The 19,744-nt window shown below is 39.4% G+C and overlaps 1 protein-coding gene across 1 annotated transcript in view; it reads left to right on the plus strand.

Moving 5' to 3' along the window:
* rnf166 (ring finger protein 166) overlaps positions 1–19,744 on the plus strand; it is a 68,129-nt gene that overhangs the window by 40,513 nt on the left and 7,872 nt on the right. Inside the window, exons 2-5 of the mRNA XM_043706749.2 lie at positions 6,323–6,479; positions 10,720–10,832; positions 18,486–18,600; positions 19,617–19,724. Of these exons, the coding sequence (XP_043562684.1) occupies positions 6,323–6,479; positions 10,720–10,832; positions 18,486–18,600; positions 19,617–19,724 (493 nt within the window). The remainder of the gene's footprint in view (positions 1–6,322; positions 6,480–10,719; positions 10,833–18,485; positions 18,601–19,616; positions 19,725–19,744) is intronic.

Genomic DNA, 19,744 nt, shown 5'->3' on the forward strand with positions numbered 1-19,744 from the left:
TCAGAGCAGCAGTATGCCATAAGGCTTCTCTAGCCTGCTCTGCCATTGAATAAAATCATGGCTGAGCTGATGGGGACCTCGGTTCCATATTCCAACCAATCACCAATTGTTAAGAATCTATCTGCCTGTATCTTGTACGTATTCATGATCCTGCTTCCATCACTCTAGGAAAGGGAGTTCCAAACGTTTGTGGCATTAGAGAAAATATTCCTTCTCATTTCTGTCTTAAATGGAAGATCCCTTATTTGTAAACTCTATGCCTAGTTCTAAGCTCTCTCACAAAGGGAAACCTACCTTCAGAACCACCCTGTCAAGCCTACCCAGGAACTTGTATGTTTCAATAAAAGCACCACTTATTCTTTAAACAACTTTCCAAAACCATACATTTGGCCAGCTTTTTATGCTGCCCCCACCCTCAATAAAAGCTTAGAGCTTTTTGTTTTCTCCTCAGTTTCAAGTACTTTGAGATTTCTTTTCCCTACATTAAAGATGCCATATAAGTGCAAATTATTGTTGAGATTCTGTTGAATTTATTATTTTTTGGTATTTCTAAGTAGCAGTCTTCTGAAAGAGAACTGTCAATATCTGGCCTGTTGTTTCAGAAGCATTGTTCTGGAAACTACTACATTGCAGTTATTGACTTGAATGACTAATCATTTTTGCTTTTGTACAGCTGAGTCCTGTAAGTTGGGATGTTGTAAGCTTATGTTGTATAAAGCCCAAAGAAAACTCACGTCAGCAATGTGTTTCTATCCTCATGCCAAGAAACACTTTAACCAAAGGCTTAACCAAATGAATGGGATCAGACTCTGAGTTTATGTTATTTAAACATTTTTTAAAACACTATTAAACATTACCTTCATATCATTTGAAAAAAACACAATGCTAGAAAGATTCAGGAAGTCTGGCATCACCTATGGAGAAACAACATTAAAGTTTCATGTCAGTTGCCTTTCAATGGAAGTTCAAAGGCCTTAACTCTATTTATGTCTTTATAGATGCAATAGGACCTGCTGAGAACTGTCATTGCAATGGAATAGCATCATTATTATCTGGCTCTTGAATCACACCTGAGTATTTCCAACATTTTATGTTTTCCTTTTTGGATTTCCAGCACTTACAGTACTTTTTTTTGCATTTAGTCTTGATAGGTTTTCTCTCTCTCTAATTGCCATGTGTTATGATCCCAGTAGAAGCTACTTCCTGGGGGCAATCTGGCTTGATATATTTTCATATATTCCATTAATCAACATGGTGGTTAGTCACTGAAACATAATGGTAGAAGAGGTTTATTAATAAAATAATTTATTTTCCAAAACTAGCTTGTTTTCAAGCTATCTAAATATAGAAGATACTTACTGAGATCTAAAACACAAAGCAAAATAAGTTTTCAACCTGTTTCCCAACACTGTCCATTACAGAGATTCAAGTGCAGAGTAGTAACACCCCTATCTCAATTCCTTAGGGTTCCATATAACTGACTCATGACGGTTTCATTGCTGCAGACTGCGGAGACAATTCAAAATCTGTCAACTCGACCCTTTCACAAATCTGAGAACCTAAATTTTCTTCACTGTAATAACCTGCAGATTTCTAGCCAAACTATCCTGGCTTTGAAGTTTCACAAACTAAACCCCTTCACTTGTTAAATGTCTTGTTAATTGAATCCTTTTAGGATAAATTTAACTTAGTTCTGGTGTCATCTGAACTGAACTAAATACTTGCTGAAATCTAGATTCTTCTGGAAAAAAAACAAAGCTAATAGTCTTGCATGCTTACCCTACTTATGGTAAACACAACAGTATAAGCATCATTCTGTTAATACCACAGGCTTTTACAGTCACTTGTCTTCTGAGAATCAGCTGGATTTAATCACTATTCCTAGAGGACATTTTTTTAAACAAAATGAAAACCCTGCAAAGAAATAATGCCTCTGTTTTGATGTTGAAATTCAAAATCATGATATTAATACATGTATATTATGTATGTTTCATCACACAAGAATATTGATATTTGTTAAAGTGAAATGTAATGACCTTAGAGATGCCAGTCTTAGCCATATAGCATTGAAAGTTTTGTGGAAGAGCTTGTGCTTTCCTCCATAGAGAGAGAACATTCGCCTGAACCAGTATCAAAGTATCTAAAATAAGAGGTAACAGGCAAAACATAAAGCAAAGTCAGTTCAAGATTAAATCTACAGGCAAATGGAGGAGAACTCATAACGAATTTACTGTTTGATGGCTTTTTAAAAGAAGTCACGTGGCATGAAGTAGTTCCAAGCAGGGTAACCCTCTATGTCATTCCATGGGATATTCCCTAGATGATTATTGGTGCAAGACAAACAAATAAATTCAAGTTTGATCATTGCTATCTCTGCAAATACCAACTTTATGTTGGACTGTAACTAGAGATATCATTGCAGTTCTTAATTTGCTTCTTGAATTACCTCTGTGAATGCAATTATTACCTGTTAGGTGCAATAGTGCTGTGACGAAAGGTGTGAGATTGAAAATACATAACATATATTTACATGAAAGAGATTTTAAGATAGTGACATTTGAGTGTTAGTTACTTACGTGAAGGGGCTTCCTTGAAAAAATCGATGTCTTGACAGTCTTTATCGAACAGTGCCCTAATCCAGTATCTCTTGGAGAGGAGGAAGCTCCTGCAGTGTGAATAAAAAAAATGGTTTGTACTGAGGTGATTTATGACAGATGGGCCTTCCTTGTTTTTGATTCAGGATAAGGAAGAATTTATTTGAACTTAGGAAACCCCCGAGGTTGAAAGTTTTTAGAACAGTTCAGAGGAAATACGATTGGGGTCAGTTTAAGTATAGTGTGATTTTTTTTTCAGAGCCATTAAGGAAATAAGTTATCTCAATAGAAAAGTTTAGTTTGTGCAACTTCCAGACCATGAATGTTTGGTTAGAAATCTGCAGGTTATTAACTGCTGCAAAAGTATCAATTCTCAGCTTTGTGAGTATTCATTTAAGAAGACTTCACAGTTCACAGGACAGAAACGGGGGCAAATATGTACGATTGAATTTAGCATTTTGACTTAGAAATATAATCTCATTGGATTTAAATTGCTGTAAAGTGATGGTGCTGGGGAATAGGTTGAAACTTTGTTTTGGTGGCAGCTTTAAGATTTTTGTGCATTTTACTTCAAGGTGGCTCTTTTATGTTAAAGAAACTCTGCCACCTTGTGTGATAATATGGCATGATCTATCAAGCCAGATTTCATTCTGGGATTTGATTTAAATTAGATTAGATTACATAGTGTGGAAACAGGCCCTTCGGCCCAACAAGTCCACACCGACCCACCGAAGCGCAACCCACCCAGACCAATTCCCCTACATTTACCTCTTCACCTAACACTACGGGCAATTTAGCATGGCCAATTCACCTAACCTGCACATTTTTGGATTGTGGGAGGAAACCGGAGCACCCGGAGGAAACCCACGCAGACCCGGGGAGAATGTGCAAACTCCACACAGAGAGTCGCCAGAGGCGGGAATTGAACCCGGGTGTCTGGCACTGTGAGGCAGCAGTGCTAACCACTGTGCCATCGTGCCACCCACATTTGTCCAGTAGTAACATCAAATATAATCATAACAATACCTGATAGCATCTTGACAGCTAATGTTGATTAGATTACACTTCCCATGGACCATCTAGAGTGTTTTCTTTTATGCTGTCCTACTGGAAACATAACATACTATGAATGGCATACTTCTGAAGTGCCATCCAACATTATTGTTGTGCATTTTATAATTTAGATCCATACAGAGATGACGCTACTGTTCTATTTGTGTAATAGGTTTGTAGTTTTTTATTCATACTGCGTTTAAAATATCTATTTCATACTTTTATCGCTGACTTTCAGCTCTTTCTACAACATTGTTTACTACTCCCTGAGGTCAGACACAAATTTAGTAAATTAAGCGCATTGAAAATCAATAATAAACAGGCTCACATAATCAAACGTAGAAAATTGAACACATAATTATGTACAATCAGGCATTCTGCTATCACCTTAGTGAATTTTGAGAAGATTTGTAGCTCAGGTTGAGGTTCTGGATGTAGGTTTGCTCGCTGAGCTGGAAGGTTCTCTACAGATGTTTCATCACCCTACTAGGTAACATCTTCAGTGGGCCTCTGGGCAAAACACTGTTCATGATTCCTGCTTTCTATTTATATATTTGGGTTTCTTTGGGTTGGTGATGTCATTTCCTGTGGTGATGTCATTTCCTGTTCTTTTCCTCAGGGGTGGTAGATGGGGTCTAACTTGGTGTTTGTTGATAGAGTTCTGTTTGGAATGCCATGCTTCTAGGAATTCTTGTGCGTGTCTATTTGGCCAAACAGAGACATGTACGAGAATTCCTAGAAGCATTGCATTCCAACCGGAACTCTATCAACAATCACATTGAGTTAGACCCCATCTACCACCCCCTGAGAAAAATAACAGGAAATGACCTCACCAACTCAAAGAAACCTAAACATATAAATAGAAAGCGGGGATCATGAACAGCACTTGGCCTGGAAGCCTACTGAAGATGTTACCTAGTAGGTGATGAAACGTCTGGAAATGACCCTTTCAGCTCAGTGAGCAAACCTACATCCAGAACCTATCTTAGTGGTGCTTTGATGATCTGTTGTGATAATCTTTGGAAATTTGAGCTTCCACAGGCATTAATTATTTAGCAAATTGTAGTCTGGTCACTTGTCTAGAGCATTGCACATGAGATTCCTAATGACTGGGATACAAACCAGCTTTTGTGCAGGTGGCTCAGCAGTTTCTCTTTCCCATATCAATCCTAGTCCCCTAAAAACAACATAACTTAAAAGGTCAGTAATAAGAAAGAAAATAAAAAGAAATAACTGCTCTGAAATAGATTCACCTTTACATCTGTACATTTCCATAACTGAACCATAACAAACAAGTATACAGGCTTTTGTACAAGAACAGCATTTCCCTGTGACTCAAAGAACTTAGGTTTAAGCTCCACTCCAGACATTTAAGCAGAAAAGTCTCCACTGACACTTCAGTGCAACATTTCTTTCCTCCAAAACTCGGTGTCCTGATACTGACACTTACTGACACTGACATTGACATAGCCAACATGTCAGCACAGGATCACAAACATGTTTTAAGCTGATGATATTGTCTTGACATCTCAGCCAAAATCTTTCCAGTATATGGAAGCCACATTTGTATCATTATTAAGGTCAGTATTTGTTATCCATCCCTGATAATTTCAGAGAAGGAGGCGGTGAATACAACAGAGTTGGGTATTAGACTACTTATAGAGTGCAGTTAAGAATCAATCATATTGCTATGGTTGCCCAGCCATGTATAGGCCAGAACCAGCAAACTCTGACCTGTCAAAATGGGTTCACCATTTCCACGAGTTCGGACTGTGGCCAAACGCAGCCAACTCTATTTTCTCTGCTTTCAGTGGAGTGGACTTGTGGGGAAAGGAGCCCTTTGGGGCTTAGAAGTAAGCACAAGTGGTGCATCTTAGTGGCTTTCCTCTCCACTATGTCCATGCATTCAATTGTATACAAATTAATGCAGATGGAGGAATCACCACTTCTGTTTGACATGATGACAATTCTTGCCTCATATTGGCAAGACTGGCTAGAGTTGGCAAATTGCTCTTAAGTGGTAGTTAAGTAGTTGTTGATTGACCATTTAAGGATCTTAAACAGAGGTAGGGCAGGAAGGTCACCAATGGGTTTTCCACCTGGAACCTAGTTGCAACAGTAAGATTTGAATCTGGATCCCCAGAACATTACCCGGGTCTCTGGGTCCAGCGATAATACTACTAGGTATTAGGCCATTGCCTCCTCTCACTTAATTTGGAATGACAAGCTGATTTGTTTTGGTGATCACAAAGGTACCTGATGGTTATAAAAACCTATCTTTTCACTAATGTATACAGGAAAAGAAATCTGCCCTGTTTGCTGGTTCTGGCCTATACATAGCTGCCCAACCACAGCAATGTGATTGATTCTTAACTGCACTTCAAGCAGTCTGAAATGCAAATCTGTTGTATTCACACCTCCTTCTCCGAAATTATCAGAGATGGATAACAAATACTGGTCTTAATAATGATACGAATGTGGTGCATTAATTTTAAAAAAGCTATTAGGGGCTTATTGAGTAGTTAATTGTTTATTCATTAATGATCATTTATTAGCTTGGTAATTAAGTCCTTCTTGATTTTTTTTTCTGATATAATTCTTCCTTATATCAAGAATGTGTTTTGAGATTGAGTACCGTGCAAACTGCTTACTAATGATGAACCACTCTCTCTCAGGTTTTGTGGGGAATGTTTGCAACCCTGCCTCCAAGTGGTATCACCTCTCTGCCCACTTTGCCGCATGCCATTTGATCCAAAGAAAGTGGAAAAGGCCTCTAATGTGGAGAAACAGCTCTCTTCCTATAAGGCTCCCTGTCGAGGATGCAATAAAAAGGTACATTAAAGCACACTACTTATTTAGTACATTAAACTGTTTTCTAAAGTGATATCCATGAATGATATCCATATGTATTTATTATATGTTGAGATTCTAAAACAGTTTATTGTCATGTTGTATAGAAAATAATCCTCTGATTTACTTACAAAATTGAAATCATCCATTATTTCGGGCACTTTTAGCAATTGTTGACATGTCAATAAAATTATTTTCTGTTGATCAAGGAACTATTGGGTCTAACAACATCATCATTCTGTTGCTTTGTTGCATTGTGCATTTAGTGTACTAGTCTTATGTTTCATTTATTGTATGATGTTGTGATGGTGGAAATCCTCTGCTTTTCAAAGGCTTTAAAGTTGTTCTTTTCTCCCTCATTTGATGCCTAACTCAGTTTTTACTTACGATTTTCAGCTTTTTAGGAGTTTTTACATGCAATGAAGCTATGTAGCACAGGGAAGTGAAATTAAACATGCTTTGTAAGTAGAAATGAGAAATTCACAGTTACCAAATTGCGATATGGGAAATTTTATGACTAATGTTTGAGGAGTCACACTAACTACATATGCAGACATACGGATGGAGGGCTAGGGGAGAGCTGTTTACAAAAATGCTTGATGGTGAAGAAAGGCCATGGGTTATATTCAACTTCCAGAATGATGATCATCTATTGAGCAATATTTTGGTGGAAAGTGGTGCTCGTTAATGCTTGAATTCTAGCCAAATGTAATGTAGGATGGTTAAACCATATTTACGTCATGTTTGCCTGAGTTTTCATGTATTGGACTTTAAGAAGTTAATAAATGATTCAGAGTCGAAGAGATAAACATTTTGCTGGGGACAAGGACATTAAAGATAGGTACGAGAGCAATAGTACAGATCATAAGCAACAGAAGTATGAAAGACCATACGCTTGATGGATGGGAGTTTGGAAGTACACTGTTATGTGATTTGGTGAATATTTTAACCTAAGATAAGCAATGAAGTTGTCAGGTTGGAAAATGTAAGGGATTGTGTGTTAAAGGGGATAAGGAACTGGTCAGAGATGGTTTTGGCCATAACAAAGACTGCCATCTGGAAACCATGTAAGGTGGAAAGGTTAAAAGGTGACCAAAAATATGTGGACAAGAAAAGATGGTTTAGAGCAGATCATGAAATGAGAGGAGTAAGGATGAGGTGAGTTGTGATGAAGATTTAAGTCCCCAAGGTGAGGAGCCTTTTTGTAGAGAGGCCGAGGGAGAATATCTTGGGAGCAACTTTGGATAGAGCTCGGGGTGAGTATAAATCATGGAAAATGAGTTACATTAAGGATGAACCAGAGTGAGATGCTTAATGAAGAAGATCAGAAGAATATTGAGACCAAATAATGCCAAGGTGATTTATGTGGTATAGATAGTGGAACACATGGACAAGCTATTGGGCAAAGTGTCACCATCTGTCTGCTTCATCAGAAGATTCTTGTCTCCACTACCATGTTGTTGCGCTATCAGCTGATTAATTATCGATTCATTACATTTGGATCAGGGCTGTTTTATCTTGTAGAAGGGTACATGTTGTCACAGCATGAAGCCTTCATGCCACTGTATCATTCCATGCCATCCATTAGACATCTATCTCATGAAAACAGCCTTGCGATGCATTTTCTTTATTCACTAATGGAATGTGGGTGCCTCTGGCTAGGCCAGTATTTATTGACCATCCCTAATCACCCAGAGGGCAGTTTAGAGTCAACCACATTGCTCTGGATCTGGAGTCACATGTAGAGCAGACCAGGTAAGAATGACAGACCTCCTCCTGTATCAGATATTAATGAACCAGGTGTTTTTTTTTGATGAACAACAGTGTTTTCATTGTAATTATTAGACCTTTAAATTCAAATGCTTTATTGAATTCAAATTCCACTCTCAGTTGTGACAGGATTTAAACATAGGTCAAGAACCATATCTAATTCCTGAATCAACCTTGTAAATATAATGAAGAGAGTACATTTTGAAGAAGTACCTGATATCAGAGATATCATTAGTGTCTACTGTCCAAGAAGTGGATATGGTGCATTTCTTGTGAAATTCACTGGACTTTATTATTTAAAATAGGAGACACATAGATGGATAATTATTAGAACAGGAGTATTCTCTGCCGTAATAGCTGCTAACTTCTTTGAGAAGCCTCCTACCAGCAGATGCACTAGGCATCTGAGCTTAGCCATATTAGTAACTGTTTGCTATGCCTTAACTGCCATCTTAAGCTTCAAGAAAATTGTTTAATGTACATTATTCTGTGGAATCCTTTGAAGATGGCAACTGTTAACCCAGGTCCCGTGAGAACAACATCCTAAGAATGTATCGCCAGATTAAACACTGTAAAGGACAGAGGCTCCAAGAGGCCGCTGCAACAGTAAATGCCGTGTGGATATGGCCGTTCCTAGTGGGGCCTTCACCTAGGCTGCTTCAATAATGACTTTGAAAGATGAGCTGGATCCAGGCCAGGAATTCCAATGACTGGCCTGGGACTCCCTTCAGTAGCTTTAGTGTCAGACTGGGTCTCCTTGTGAAGGGGGAGCGGGGCGATAAGACCATAAGACATAGGAGCGGAAGTAAGGCCATTCGGCCCATCGAGTCCACTCCGCCATTCAATCATGGCTGATGGGCATTTCAACTCCACTTACCCGCATTCTCCCCGTAGCCCTTAATTCCTTGTGACATCAAGAATTTATCAATTTCTGCCTTGAAGACATTTAGCGTCCCAGCCTCCACTGCACTCTGCGGCAATGAATTCCACAGGCCCACCACTCTCTGGCTGAAGAAATGTCTCCGCATTTCTGTTCTGAATTTACCCCCTCTAATTCTAAGGCTGTGTCCACGGGTCCTTGTCTCCTCGCCTAACGGAAACAATTTCCTAGCATCCACCCTCTCCAAGCCATGTATTATCTTGTAAGTTTCTGTTAAATCTCCCCTTAATCTTCTAAACTCCAATGAATACAATCCCAGGATCCTCAGCCGTTCCTCATATGTTAAACCTACCATTCCAGGGATCATCCGTGTGAATCTCCGCTGGACACGCTCCAGTACCAGTATGTCCTTTCTGAGGTGTGGGGTCCAAAACTGGACACAGTACTCCAAATGGGGCCTAACCAGAGCTTTATAAAGTCTCAGTAGCACAACGGTGCTTTTATATTCTAACCCTCTTGAGATAATTGACAACATTGCATTCGGTTTCTTAATCACGGACTCAACCTGCATGTTTACCTTTAGAGAATCCTCAACTAGCACTCCCAGATGTGTGGGTCCTTGAACTTAGAGCCATGAAATGGACTAATTATTTTATTATACAGTTATGGAAGGACGGTCATTCTGAACTTTGTACTTATTTATGTTTCTAAATTATTACTGTGATTTTGTCATTTTGAAGGTCTGTACTGCTGGACTTCTTATTTCTTTACTTTTCCCCCTAAGAATTTGTACTCCAGAATCTGTACCTAGGGACCTTTTGTACCTAAGAAGGTGCCGTAAGTGACGACTTGTAAAATTTTCACTGTCCCCATGTGAGTGCCTGTGATAATAAAGCTAATTCATTATCCACAACAAAAGTTGATGTACGAATGGGCAATTGTATTTGGAGTTGGATTCTAATTTAAGCTTACAATGTGCTTTATGAAGCTCAGAATAGTGCATTATCTGATTGTTATTGCTCAAGAATGGTCTTTTTTGTTATCAGAACAGCAATAGGTTTCTCTCCATCTTTCAGGTAGGTAGAGAAAGCACTAGGAGAGATGATAAATTTTGTGATTTGTTTAATAATTAACTGAATTTTTGCCAGGGTCTTCTACCTATGGCCACATAGTGAAATTGTCTTTTGGTTGCTGTCCTCCGGTACGGATGGATGTGTTATCAAGCCTCTTGTTGTTTGTTATGTAGTTGAATTTCAGTTAAGTGGCAGATGTAATTGAGTGGAACCTATATGCAGTCAAAATTTGAAGAATTTTGGTTCAAGGCAGCAGCTCACCACCACTTTCTCAACGGCAACAAGAGACGGGCAATAAAGTGCTGGCTAACTAGTGATGGCTATGTCCCATGAGTGAATAAAACATAACACGTTTCAACTGAGGGACATGTTCTGTCGAATTTTCATCCAAATCTTAATGAGGAGCCACTGTCCAATCCATAATGCCTAATGAATGTGAAAAAATATGAATTATTTGAAATTTTTCAGATGCATGAAATATAAAATGTGTCTTCACTAGGTGACTCTGGTAAAAATGCGAGCTCATATTTCCTCCTGCAATAAAGTTCAGGAGCAGATGGATAACTGCCCAAAGTTTGTTCCAGTTGTTCCTACCACACAGCCCATTCCCAGGTAAGGAACCTGCATGTAACCGAGACACAGATTTTTGAAAATGACCCATTAAAGTTTACAAAGTTGCGTAATACCCCAGGTCAGTTTAGAAGAACTGTATTTGATGATAAAATCTCGAGCATCAGTGATCACTGTAATTCATTTATCGTATTAGTTTTGAGCCATAATATTACATTTGTTTTTCAAGTATTTGTCAGGTGGTACAGAACTTGATTATTCCTGGAAAGAAAATGTTTCTTGGAATCTCTATCTCGCAGTCATCTGGACAATTCACAAGAATACCTCTTCAAGAGGAAACCACCATTTATTATGCATGAGGGGAGAGCACTAATAGGTTAACAAGTGGACTCAGTCAGCACTGTCCTCCTCATGCACATGCACACGCACACATACTGCACATGTTTCAACCCCCTCAAACTATGCCACTTGCCACCCTCTGGTTCATTTCTCAAAAAAATGCCTCATCCAATCTGAATCAACCGGCCTTGTTTAAAATGTAAACAAAGCTTGGCTGTTAACTGTTAGTCATCAATAACTAGTGTATTTTCCTTGCCAACACCTATACCAATCAGAGTCTACTTGCCAATGAATCAATACTCTCCTCTCATACAGTATAAATCTTGTTTCCTTTAACGCCCATTGTCTTGATGAATTCAAGATCAAAAGCTTTGACAAAGTGTGTCCTTTTTTTCAGCAGTATTCAGGTTTTGTACTACCAAGCAACTACTTTTCAGTAAATGGATGATAAACATGCATACCAGATTACAGGTAATTGTGATGAAAGAAGAAAGAACTACAGTTGCACTCAAAGTTATTAGATAATTTAATCTCAAATAGAATTTGAAGTAATTAGATTTCAAAATCCATCACAGTAATTTGGTGTGAACTTGAATGGGTAGATGAACTAATGGTTTAATCTTGCCTTGAATGTGATGGTGTAATTTTCTACAAATAGTCCACTTGGAGAATCCACTAACATAAAACAACTGTACATGCTTCTTCTTTATCCTACTGATAGATTCTAAATCATGTGTTGCAGCTGGTACAAAGCAACAAAGACATTTGTCACAGGAACTAAGATGTTACCTGTCAGCCCTTGTGACCAACAACTGAGAACAATTAAATTCTGCTTTTAGCTAATGTAATCATTACAGCTATTCCAATTGGATTATTCCAAAACATTTTTAAAAATTCTTCTTGCTGTCCTTGTTGATTTTCCATTAGAGTGAGCATTACGAAAATAATTTGCCTTTTCATACTTTTTTTAACATATCAAAATATCCCAAAGTTCCAGCAGACCTAATAATCTAGTCCTAAGATGTGATGGGAAATCCTTGAGAGCGAGAATTGAAAATAAAGTTGCTGCCAAATGTTGAGGTACCTTTTTAGAGGGAAAGATGTATAATATTTAAATTGAAGAAATTTGTGAAGAACTTGCCAGAGGTTAGTTAGGAAACATAAAATTAAACTTATCATTTCTTTACATGATGAATATTGCATTGTGTTTATATTATGCTTGGTTTGAAGTCAGTCAAATCAGTTATTCTTGAAACAGCTATTCTTTGCTAGAGGTATTGTATTTTCTCCTTGCTTTATCTATCCTGACAAGGTACAAGACAAAGCCAGTCATTATTCTCAACCTAGTAATTCAAAGAGTTGGCTGTTCATAGAGTGGTCCTACAGCCCACCATATCTGTGCAAACCAACAAACGCCAAACTATACTAATCCCATTTACCTGCACTTGGTTCACAGCTCTAGCATTTTAAATACTCATGCAGATGCTTCTTAAATGTTGTGAGAGAACCTGCCTGTATCACCCTCTCAAGCATGTTCCATGTATGTACTACCCTCTGAGTGAAAAAATATTTTCTCAAATCTCCTCTGAAACACTTGCTTGTCACTTTAAACTTTAAGCCATATGCCCTTAGGCACATCTGTCACACGAAAGAGAATCTCATGATATATTCTATCCAAATCGCTCATAATTTTGAAAACGTCAATCAAATTCTGTCCTCAACCTCCCCTGCTTCAAGGAAAACAAACCCAACTTGCTCATAACTGAGACTTTTCATCCCAGGCAACATCCCAGTGAATTGCCTCTGCAGTGCAATCACGTCCTTCCAATAGTGTGGCAACCAGAATTGCACGCAGTATTCCATCTGTGACCTAACTAATGTTTTGCAAAATTGTAACAATATTTTCTTGCTCGTATATTCTACAACCCGGATAATGAAGGCAAGTATCTGAAATGCCGTTTTCACCATTCTACCTACTTGTGGTGACACATTCAGAGATCCGTGGACTTGTACACTAAGGTCGCTTTTGTTCATCAGTATCCCCTAGGGACCGGCAATTCATTGTCGATATAATTCCCTTACTAGACCTCCCAAAATGCATCATCTTACACTTATTGAGATTACATTTCACCTGCCATTGCTCATAGAGTCATAGAGATGTACAGCATGGAAACAGACCCTTCCGTCCAACCCGTCCATGCCGACCAGATATCCCAACCTGCCAGTGCCCATATTCCTCCAAACCCTTCCTATTCATATGCCCATCCAAATGCCTCTTAAATGTTGCAATTGTACCAGCCTCCACCACTTCCTCTGGCAACTCATTCCATATCGGTACCACACTCTGTGTGAAATAGTTGCCCCTTAGGTCTCTTTTATATCTTTCCCCTCTCACCCTAAACCTATGCCCTCTAGTTCTGGACTCCCCGGCCTCAGGGAAAAGACTTTGCCTATTTATCCTATTCATGCCCCTCATAATTTTGTAAACCTCTATAAGGTCACCCCTCAGCCTTCGACGCTCCAGGGAAAACAGCCCCAGCCTGTTCAGTCTCTCCCTATAGCTCAAATCCTTCAACCCTGGCAACATCCTTGTAAATCTTTCCTGAACCCTTTCAAGTTTCACAACATCTTTCCGATAGGAAGGAGGCCAGAACTGCTCACAATATTCCAACAGTGGCCTAACTGATGTCCTGTACAGCTGCAACATGACTTCCCAACTCCTGTACTCAATACTCTGACCAATAAAAGATAGCATACCAAACACCTTCTTCACTATCCTATCTACCTGCGACTCCACTTTCAAGGAGCTATGAACCTGCACTCCAAGGTCTTTTTGTTTTGCAACACTCCCTAGGACTTTACGTTCAGTGTATAAGTCCTGCTAATATTTGCTATCCCAAAATGCAGCACCTCGCATTTTTCGGAATTAAACCCCATCTGCCATTTCTCAGCCCATTGGCCCACATGGTCAAGATCCTGTTGTAATCTGAGGTAACCCTCTTCGCTGTCCACTACACCTCCAATTTTGGTATTATATGCAAGCTTACTAACTGTACCTCTTATGCTCACATACAAATCATTTATGTAATGACAAAAAGTAGAGGACCCAGCACCGATCCTTGTGACACTCCACTGGTCACAGGCCTCCAGTCTGAAAAACAACCCTCCACCACCACCCTCTGTCTTCTACCTTTGAGCCAGTTTTGTATCCAAATGGCTAGTCCTCCCTGTATCCCATGAGATCTAACCTTGCTAATCAGTCTCCCACGAGGAATCTTGTTGAATGCCTTACTGAAGTCCATTTAGAACACATCTCCTGCTCTGCCCTCATCAATCCTCTTTTGTTACTTCATCAAATCATGTGAGACATGATTTCCCACGCACAAAGCCATGTTGACTATCCCCAATCAGTCCTTGCCTTTCCAAATACATGTACATCCTGTCCCTCAGGATTCTCTCTAACAACTTGCCCACCACCGAGGTCAGGCTCACTGCTCTGTAGTTCCCTGGCTTGTCCTCACCACTCTTCTTAAACAGTGGCACCACGTTTGCCAACCTCCAGTCTTCCGGCACCTCACATGTGACTATCGATGATACAAATATCTCCGCACGAGGCCCAGCAATCACTTCTCTAGCTTCCTACAGAGTTCTCGGGTACACCTGATCAGGTCCTGGGGATTTATCCACCTTTACCCGTTTCAAGACATCCAGCACTTCCTCCTCTGTAATCTGGACATTTTGCAAGATGTCACCATCTATTTCCCTACAACCTATATCTTCCATATCCTTTTCCACAGTAAATACTGATGCAAAGTATTCATTTAGTATCTCCCCCATTTTCAGCGGCTCCACACAAAGGCCGCCTTGCTGATCTTTGAGGGGCCCTATTCTCTCCCTAGTTACCCTTTTGTCCTTAATATATTTGTAAAAACCCTTTGGATTCTCCTTCATTCTATTTGCCAAAGCTATCTCATGTCCCCTTTTTGCCCTCCTGATTTCCCTTTTGAGTATACTTCCTTTATACTCTTCTAAGGATTCACTCGATCTATCCTGTCTATACCTTACATATGCTTCCTTCTTTTTCTTAACCAAACCCTCAATTTCTTTAGTCATCCAGCATTCCCTATACCTACCAGCCTTTCCTTTCACCCTGACAGGAATATACTTTTTCTGGATTCTTGTTATCTCATTTCTGAAGGCTTCCCATTTTCCACCCGTTCCCTTTACCTGCGAACATCTGCCTCCAATCAGCTTTTGAAAGTTCTTGCCTAGTACCGTCAAAATTGGCATTTTTCCAATTTAGAACTTCAACTTTTAGATCTGGTCTATCCTTTTCCATCACTATTTTAAACCTAATAAAATTATGGTTGCTGGCCCCAAAGTGCTCCCCCACTGACACCTCAGTCACCTGCCCTGCTTTATTTCACAAGAGTAGGTCAGGTTTTGCACCTTGTCTAGTAGGTACATCCACAGACTGAATCAGAAAATTGTCTTGTGCGCACTTAATTCCTCTCCAACTAAACCTTTAACACTATGGCAGTCCCAGTCGATGTTTGGAAAGTTAAAGTCCCCTACCATAACTACCCTATTATTCTTACAGATAGCTGAGATCTCCTTACAAGTTTGTTTCCCAATTTTCCTCTGACTATTGGGGGATCTATAATACAATCCCAATAATGTGATCATCCCTTTCTTACTTCTCAGTTCCACCCAAATAACTTCCCTGGATGTATTTCTGTGAATATCCTCCCTCAGCACAGCTGTAATACTATCCCTTATAAAAACGCCACTCCCCCTCCCCTCTTGCCTCCCTTTCTATCCTTCCTGTAGCATTTGTACCCTGGAACATTAAGCTGCCAGTCCTGCTCATCCCTGAGCCACATTTCTGTAATTGCTATGATATCCCAGTCCCATGTTCCTAACCATGCCCTGAGTTCATCTGCCTTCCCTGTTAGGCCCCTTGCATTGAAATAAATGCAGTTTAATTTATTAGTCCTTCCTTGTCCCTGCCTACCCTGACTGTTTGTTTGACTCACTTGTGTTCTCAACTGTACCAGTCTCAGATTGATCTCTTTCCTCACTATCTTCCTGGGTCTCAACCCCCACCTTACTAGTTTAAATCCTCCCAAGTAGTTCTAACAACTTTTCCTGCCAGTATATTAGTCCCCTTCCAATTTAGGTCCAATCCATCCTACTTGTACAGGCCACTTCTACCCCAAAAGAGATTCCAATGATCCAAAAATGTGAATCCTTCTCCCATACATAAGCTCCTCAGCCATGCATTCATCTGCTCTATCCTCCTATTCCTGCCCTCACTAGCTCGTAGCACTGGGAGTAATCCAGATATTATTACTCTCGAGGACCGCCTTTTTAAATTTCTGCCTAACTCTCTGTAATCTCCCTTCAGAATCTCAACCTTTTCCCTTCCTATGTCATTGGTTCCAATGTGGACAATGACCTCTTGCTGGCCCCTCTCCCCCTGTGAGAACATTCTGCACCCTCTCTGAGACATCCTTGATCCTGGTACCAGGGAAGCAACGCACCATTCTGCTTTTTCACTGCTGGCCACAGAAACGTCTGTCTGTACCTCTGACTACAGAATCCCCTAAGACAATTGATCTCTTGGAAGCCGATGTACCCCTCGTTGCATTAGAGCCAGTCTCGATACCAGAAACTTGGCTGTTCGTGCTACATTCCCCTGAGAATCCATCACATTTTCCAAAACAGCATACCTGTTTGAAATGGGTATATCCACAAAAGACTCCTACCTCTCTTACCTTTCCTCGAGTTAACCCATCTATGTGACTGTATCTGAGACTTTACCCCCTTCCTATAACTGCCATCCATCACGTACTGTTGCTGTTGCAAATTCCTCATTGCTTCTAACTGTCTCTCCAACCAATCCATTCGATCTGATAAGATTCACATCAAACAGCATTTATGGCAGATATAATCCACAGTAACCCTTAAACTCTCTTTAAACTCCCACATCTGACAAGAAGTACATATTACTGTACTAAAAGCCATTTTTGCTCCTTCACAATCTACAAACCCAGAAAATAACACCATTTTATTCCTCTACAAAACACTGCCCCAGGTTAAATTAATAGTTCTGGCTTATATTTTAAGTTTAATCAAGAGACATAGCTCCAAAAACATATAATCAAGAAAGAACCCACTCTACTCACTACTGCAGTCTTTCTGTTGGACACACTTAAAACAACGATTGATATCTGATTCTGTGCTGTGAACTTCACCCAAACAGGTTCCTCCAAGATCAGTTGTGAATTTCACTGTTTGTTAATTTTCCCAGATGCACTCCGATGTCCAGCGACACATGAATTCAAAACAGCAAAGGCAGTATCTGTGCAGGTTGTCTCTCTCTCTCTCTCTCTCTCTCTCACTCTCTCTCTCTCCTGGACTGACCTCCTTTGTCTGTTCTTCTCCCTTTTAAAACTGCTGTTGTTTTGAATTTTTTTTTCCAAAGTTCCAAAACAATGCTACAGCATATGAAACAGTAATTGCTGCTCCTGGAATTCGAGGAAATCACCTCCAGCACCTAAAATACCTCAAAAAAGGAGCAGCTGTTGCAGCCAGAAATTTTTCCCATCCTCCATCTTGGATGCTCTGCCAACTTAGCAGCTGATCAATACCACACTAGCCCAAGACCATTTTTCTCATTATCAACAACTCCACCAATTTTCATTTCATCTGCAAACTTAGTAATTACACCTACTACATTTACTTCCAAGTCATTAATGTACATAACAACAGCAAGAGTCCCAGCACCAGTTCCTATGGTACACCACTGGTTTCAAGCTTCCAATTACAAAAACAGCCCTCCATCATCACTCTTTGCCTCCTATTTGCAAGCCAATTTTGGATCCAGTTTGCCAATATGTTTTAGATCCCATGGATTTTTACCTTTGAACGAGCTTTCATGTGAGACCTTGTGAAAGGTCTTACTTACTGAAGTCATGTAAACCTCATCAACTGCACTACCCCCATTAATATATTTGTCACCTTTTCAAAAAAACGTAATTAAATTAGTCAGACAATATCTCCCTCTAACAAATCCATTCTGACTATCCCTGATCAGTCTTCCCTTTCCAAGTATTGATTCATCCTGTCCTTCAGAATTTTTTCAAATAATTTCCTTACCAACTAATGTCAGACTAAGTGATTGATAATTACTTGGCCTATACCTGCCAGCCTTCTTGAACAAAGGAATCACATTAGCTATCCTCCAGTCATCTAGCACTTTGTCTGTGGCCTGTATTAAATATATCTCCTTCCTTGCTTTGTTACTTTGCTAAAGATTTATAATATATAAAAGCAAATTTTATTTTCCTTCAGCAATATTCCAAACCGTTCCACATTCATCTGCCCATACTGTGGAGCACGAAATCTTGACCAACAGGAATTAGTCAAACATTGCATGGAAAATCATCGTAATGATCCCAATAAAGTGGTAAGTGCCTGATTTCTGATTTCATATTCATACCAAAATGAACTGTAGGGTTTTCCAGTATATCTATAATAAAAAGTATTGTGCAAAGGGTGTAGTTTCTGTTCACAAGCAGTACTTGTGTTGCAATTTTAATTATTATTTTATATCAGTTGATTATTGTAAGCTACTATGTCCGTATTTTCATTTGAATTTGCTATCAGTTGTTGGGTAAAAGTACTGAACTCTAGATGGCTCTGTTGAAATAAGGTTCCACAGTGTAGTGATTGTAATGAAGTCAGCCAGCTGGACATCATAGAATATGAGTTTCCTGATTGGGACTTTTAATTTTGGTCCATTCACGGAGCCCTGGCTGACAAAAACAGGACATGTCAGCGATACTGCCACTCTGATGCCTCACTGTGTATGAGGCAGTGCCATAGTCAAGGACTGCTCATGTATAAATAAAGGGTGACTTAGTGACAGAATACAGGCCTTTGTTGAGTTATTTCATGCAGTCTCTTTAATTGGTTTTGAATTTTAATAACCCGATATATTCATCAACTGATAATAGGATGATGCCACGCTAACTGAACATTATTTTGTTAACATTGGCTCCCTTTGTTAGGAATTCCAATTTTTTAAAATGCTATATATTTTCTAAAACCTTATAAATGAAAGGTGAACCAAAATTGTAGCCATTTCCTGTTGTTCCCTTAATATGTCTTAATTTATTCGAATAAAATTTGTATTTGCAAAAACCTCTCCTATTTCAATAAAAGAAAACTTTGAAGGGCCAGGGAAGAGATGCCAATGCATATTTTCATGGTCGGTTGTTGAAAACAAGAGAAGTGGTTTTAAGAAAATGTGTTTGAGGCATGTTATATAGCTTATACTTTGTGAGTGTCACTTTCAATACAGCAAACCCAACAAAATTGACAAACAACTTTTGAAAACAGAAGAAGAAAACAGACTGGTATTTATTACTTCATCTTCTACATACTTGATTTGGGGTTTTTTTTAATCACTTATTTGAATAGGTATGCCCAATTTGTGTGGCAATGCCATGGGGAGATCCAAGCTACAAGAGTGCCAACTTTCTTCAGCATCTGCTTCACAGGCACAAGTTCTCCTATGATACATTTGTGGTGAGTGTGAGCTCTTCAGA

This window comes from Chiloscyllium plagiosum, unplaced genomic scaffold (assembly GCF_037043375.1).
Source record: "Chiloscyllium plagiosum isolate Xiang-an unplaced genomic scaffold, Cpla_swu_hap1 HiC_scaffold_17, whole genome shotgun sequence".
Lineage (NCBI taxonomy): Eukaryota > Metazoa > Chordata > Chondrichthyes > Orectolobiformes > Hemiscylliidae > Chiloscyllium > Chiloscyllium plagiosum.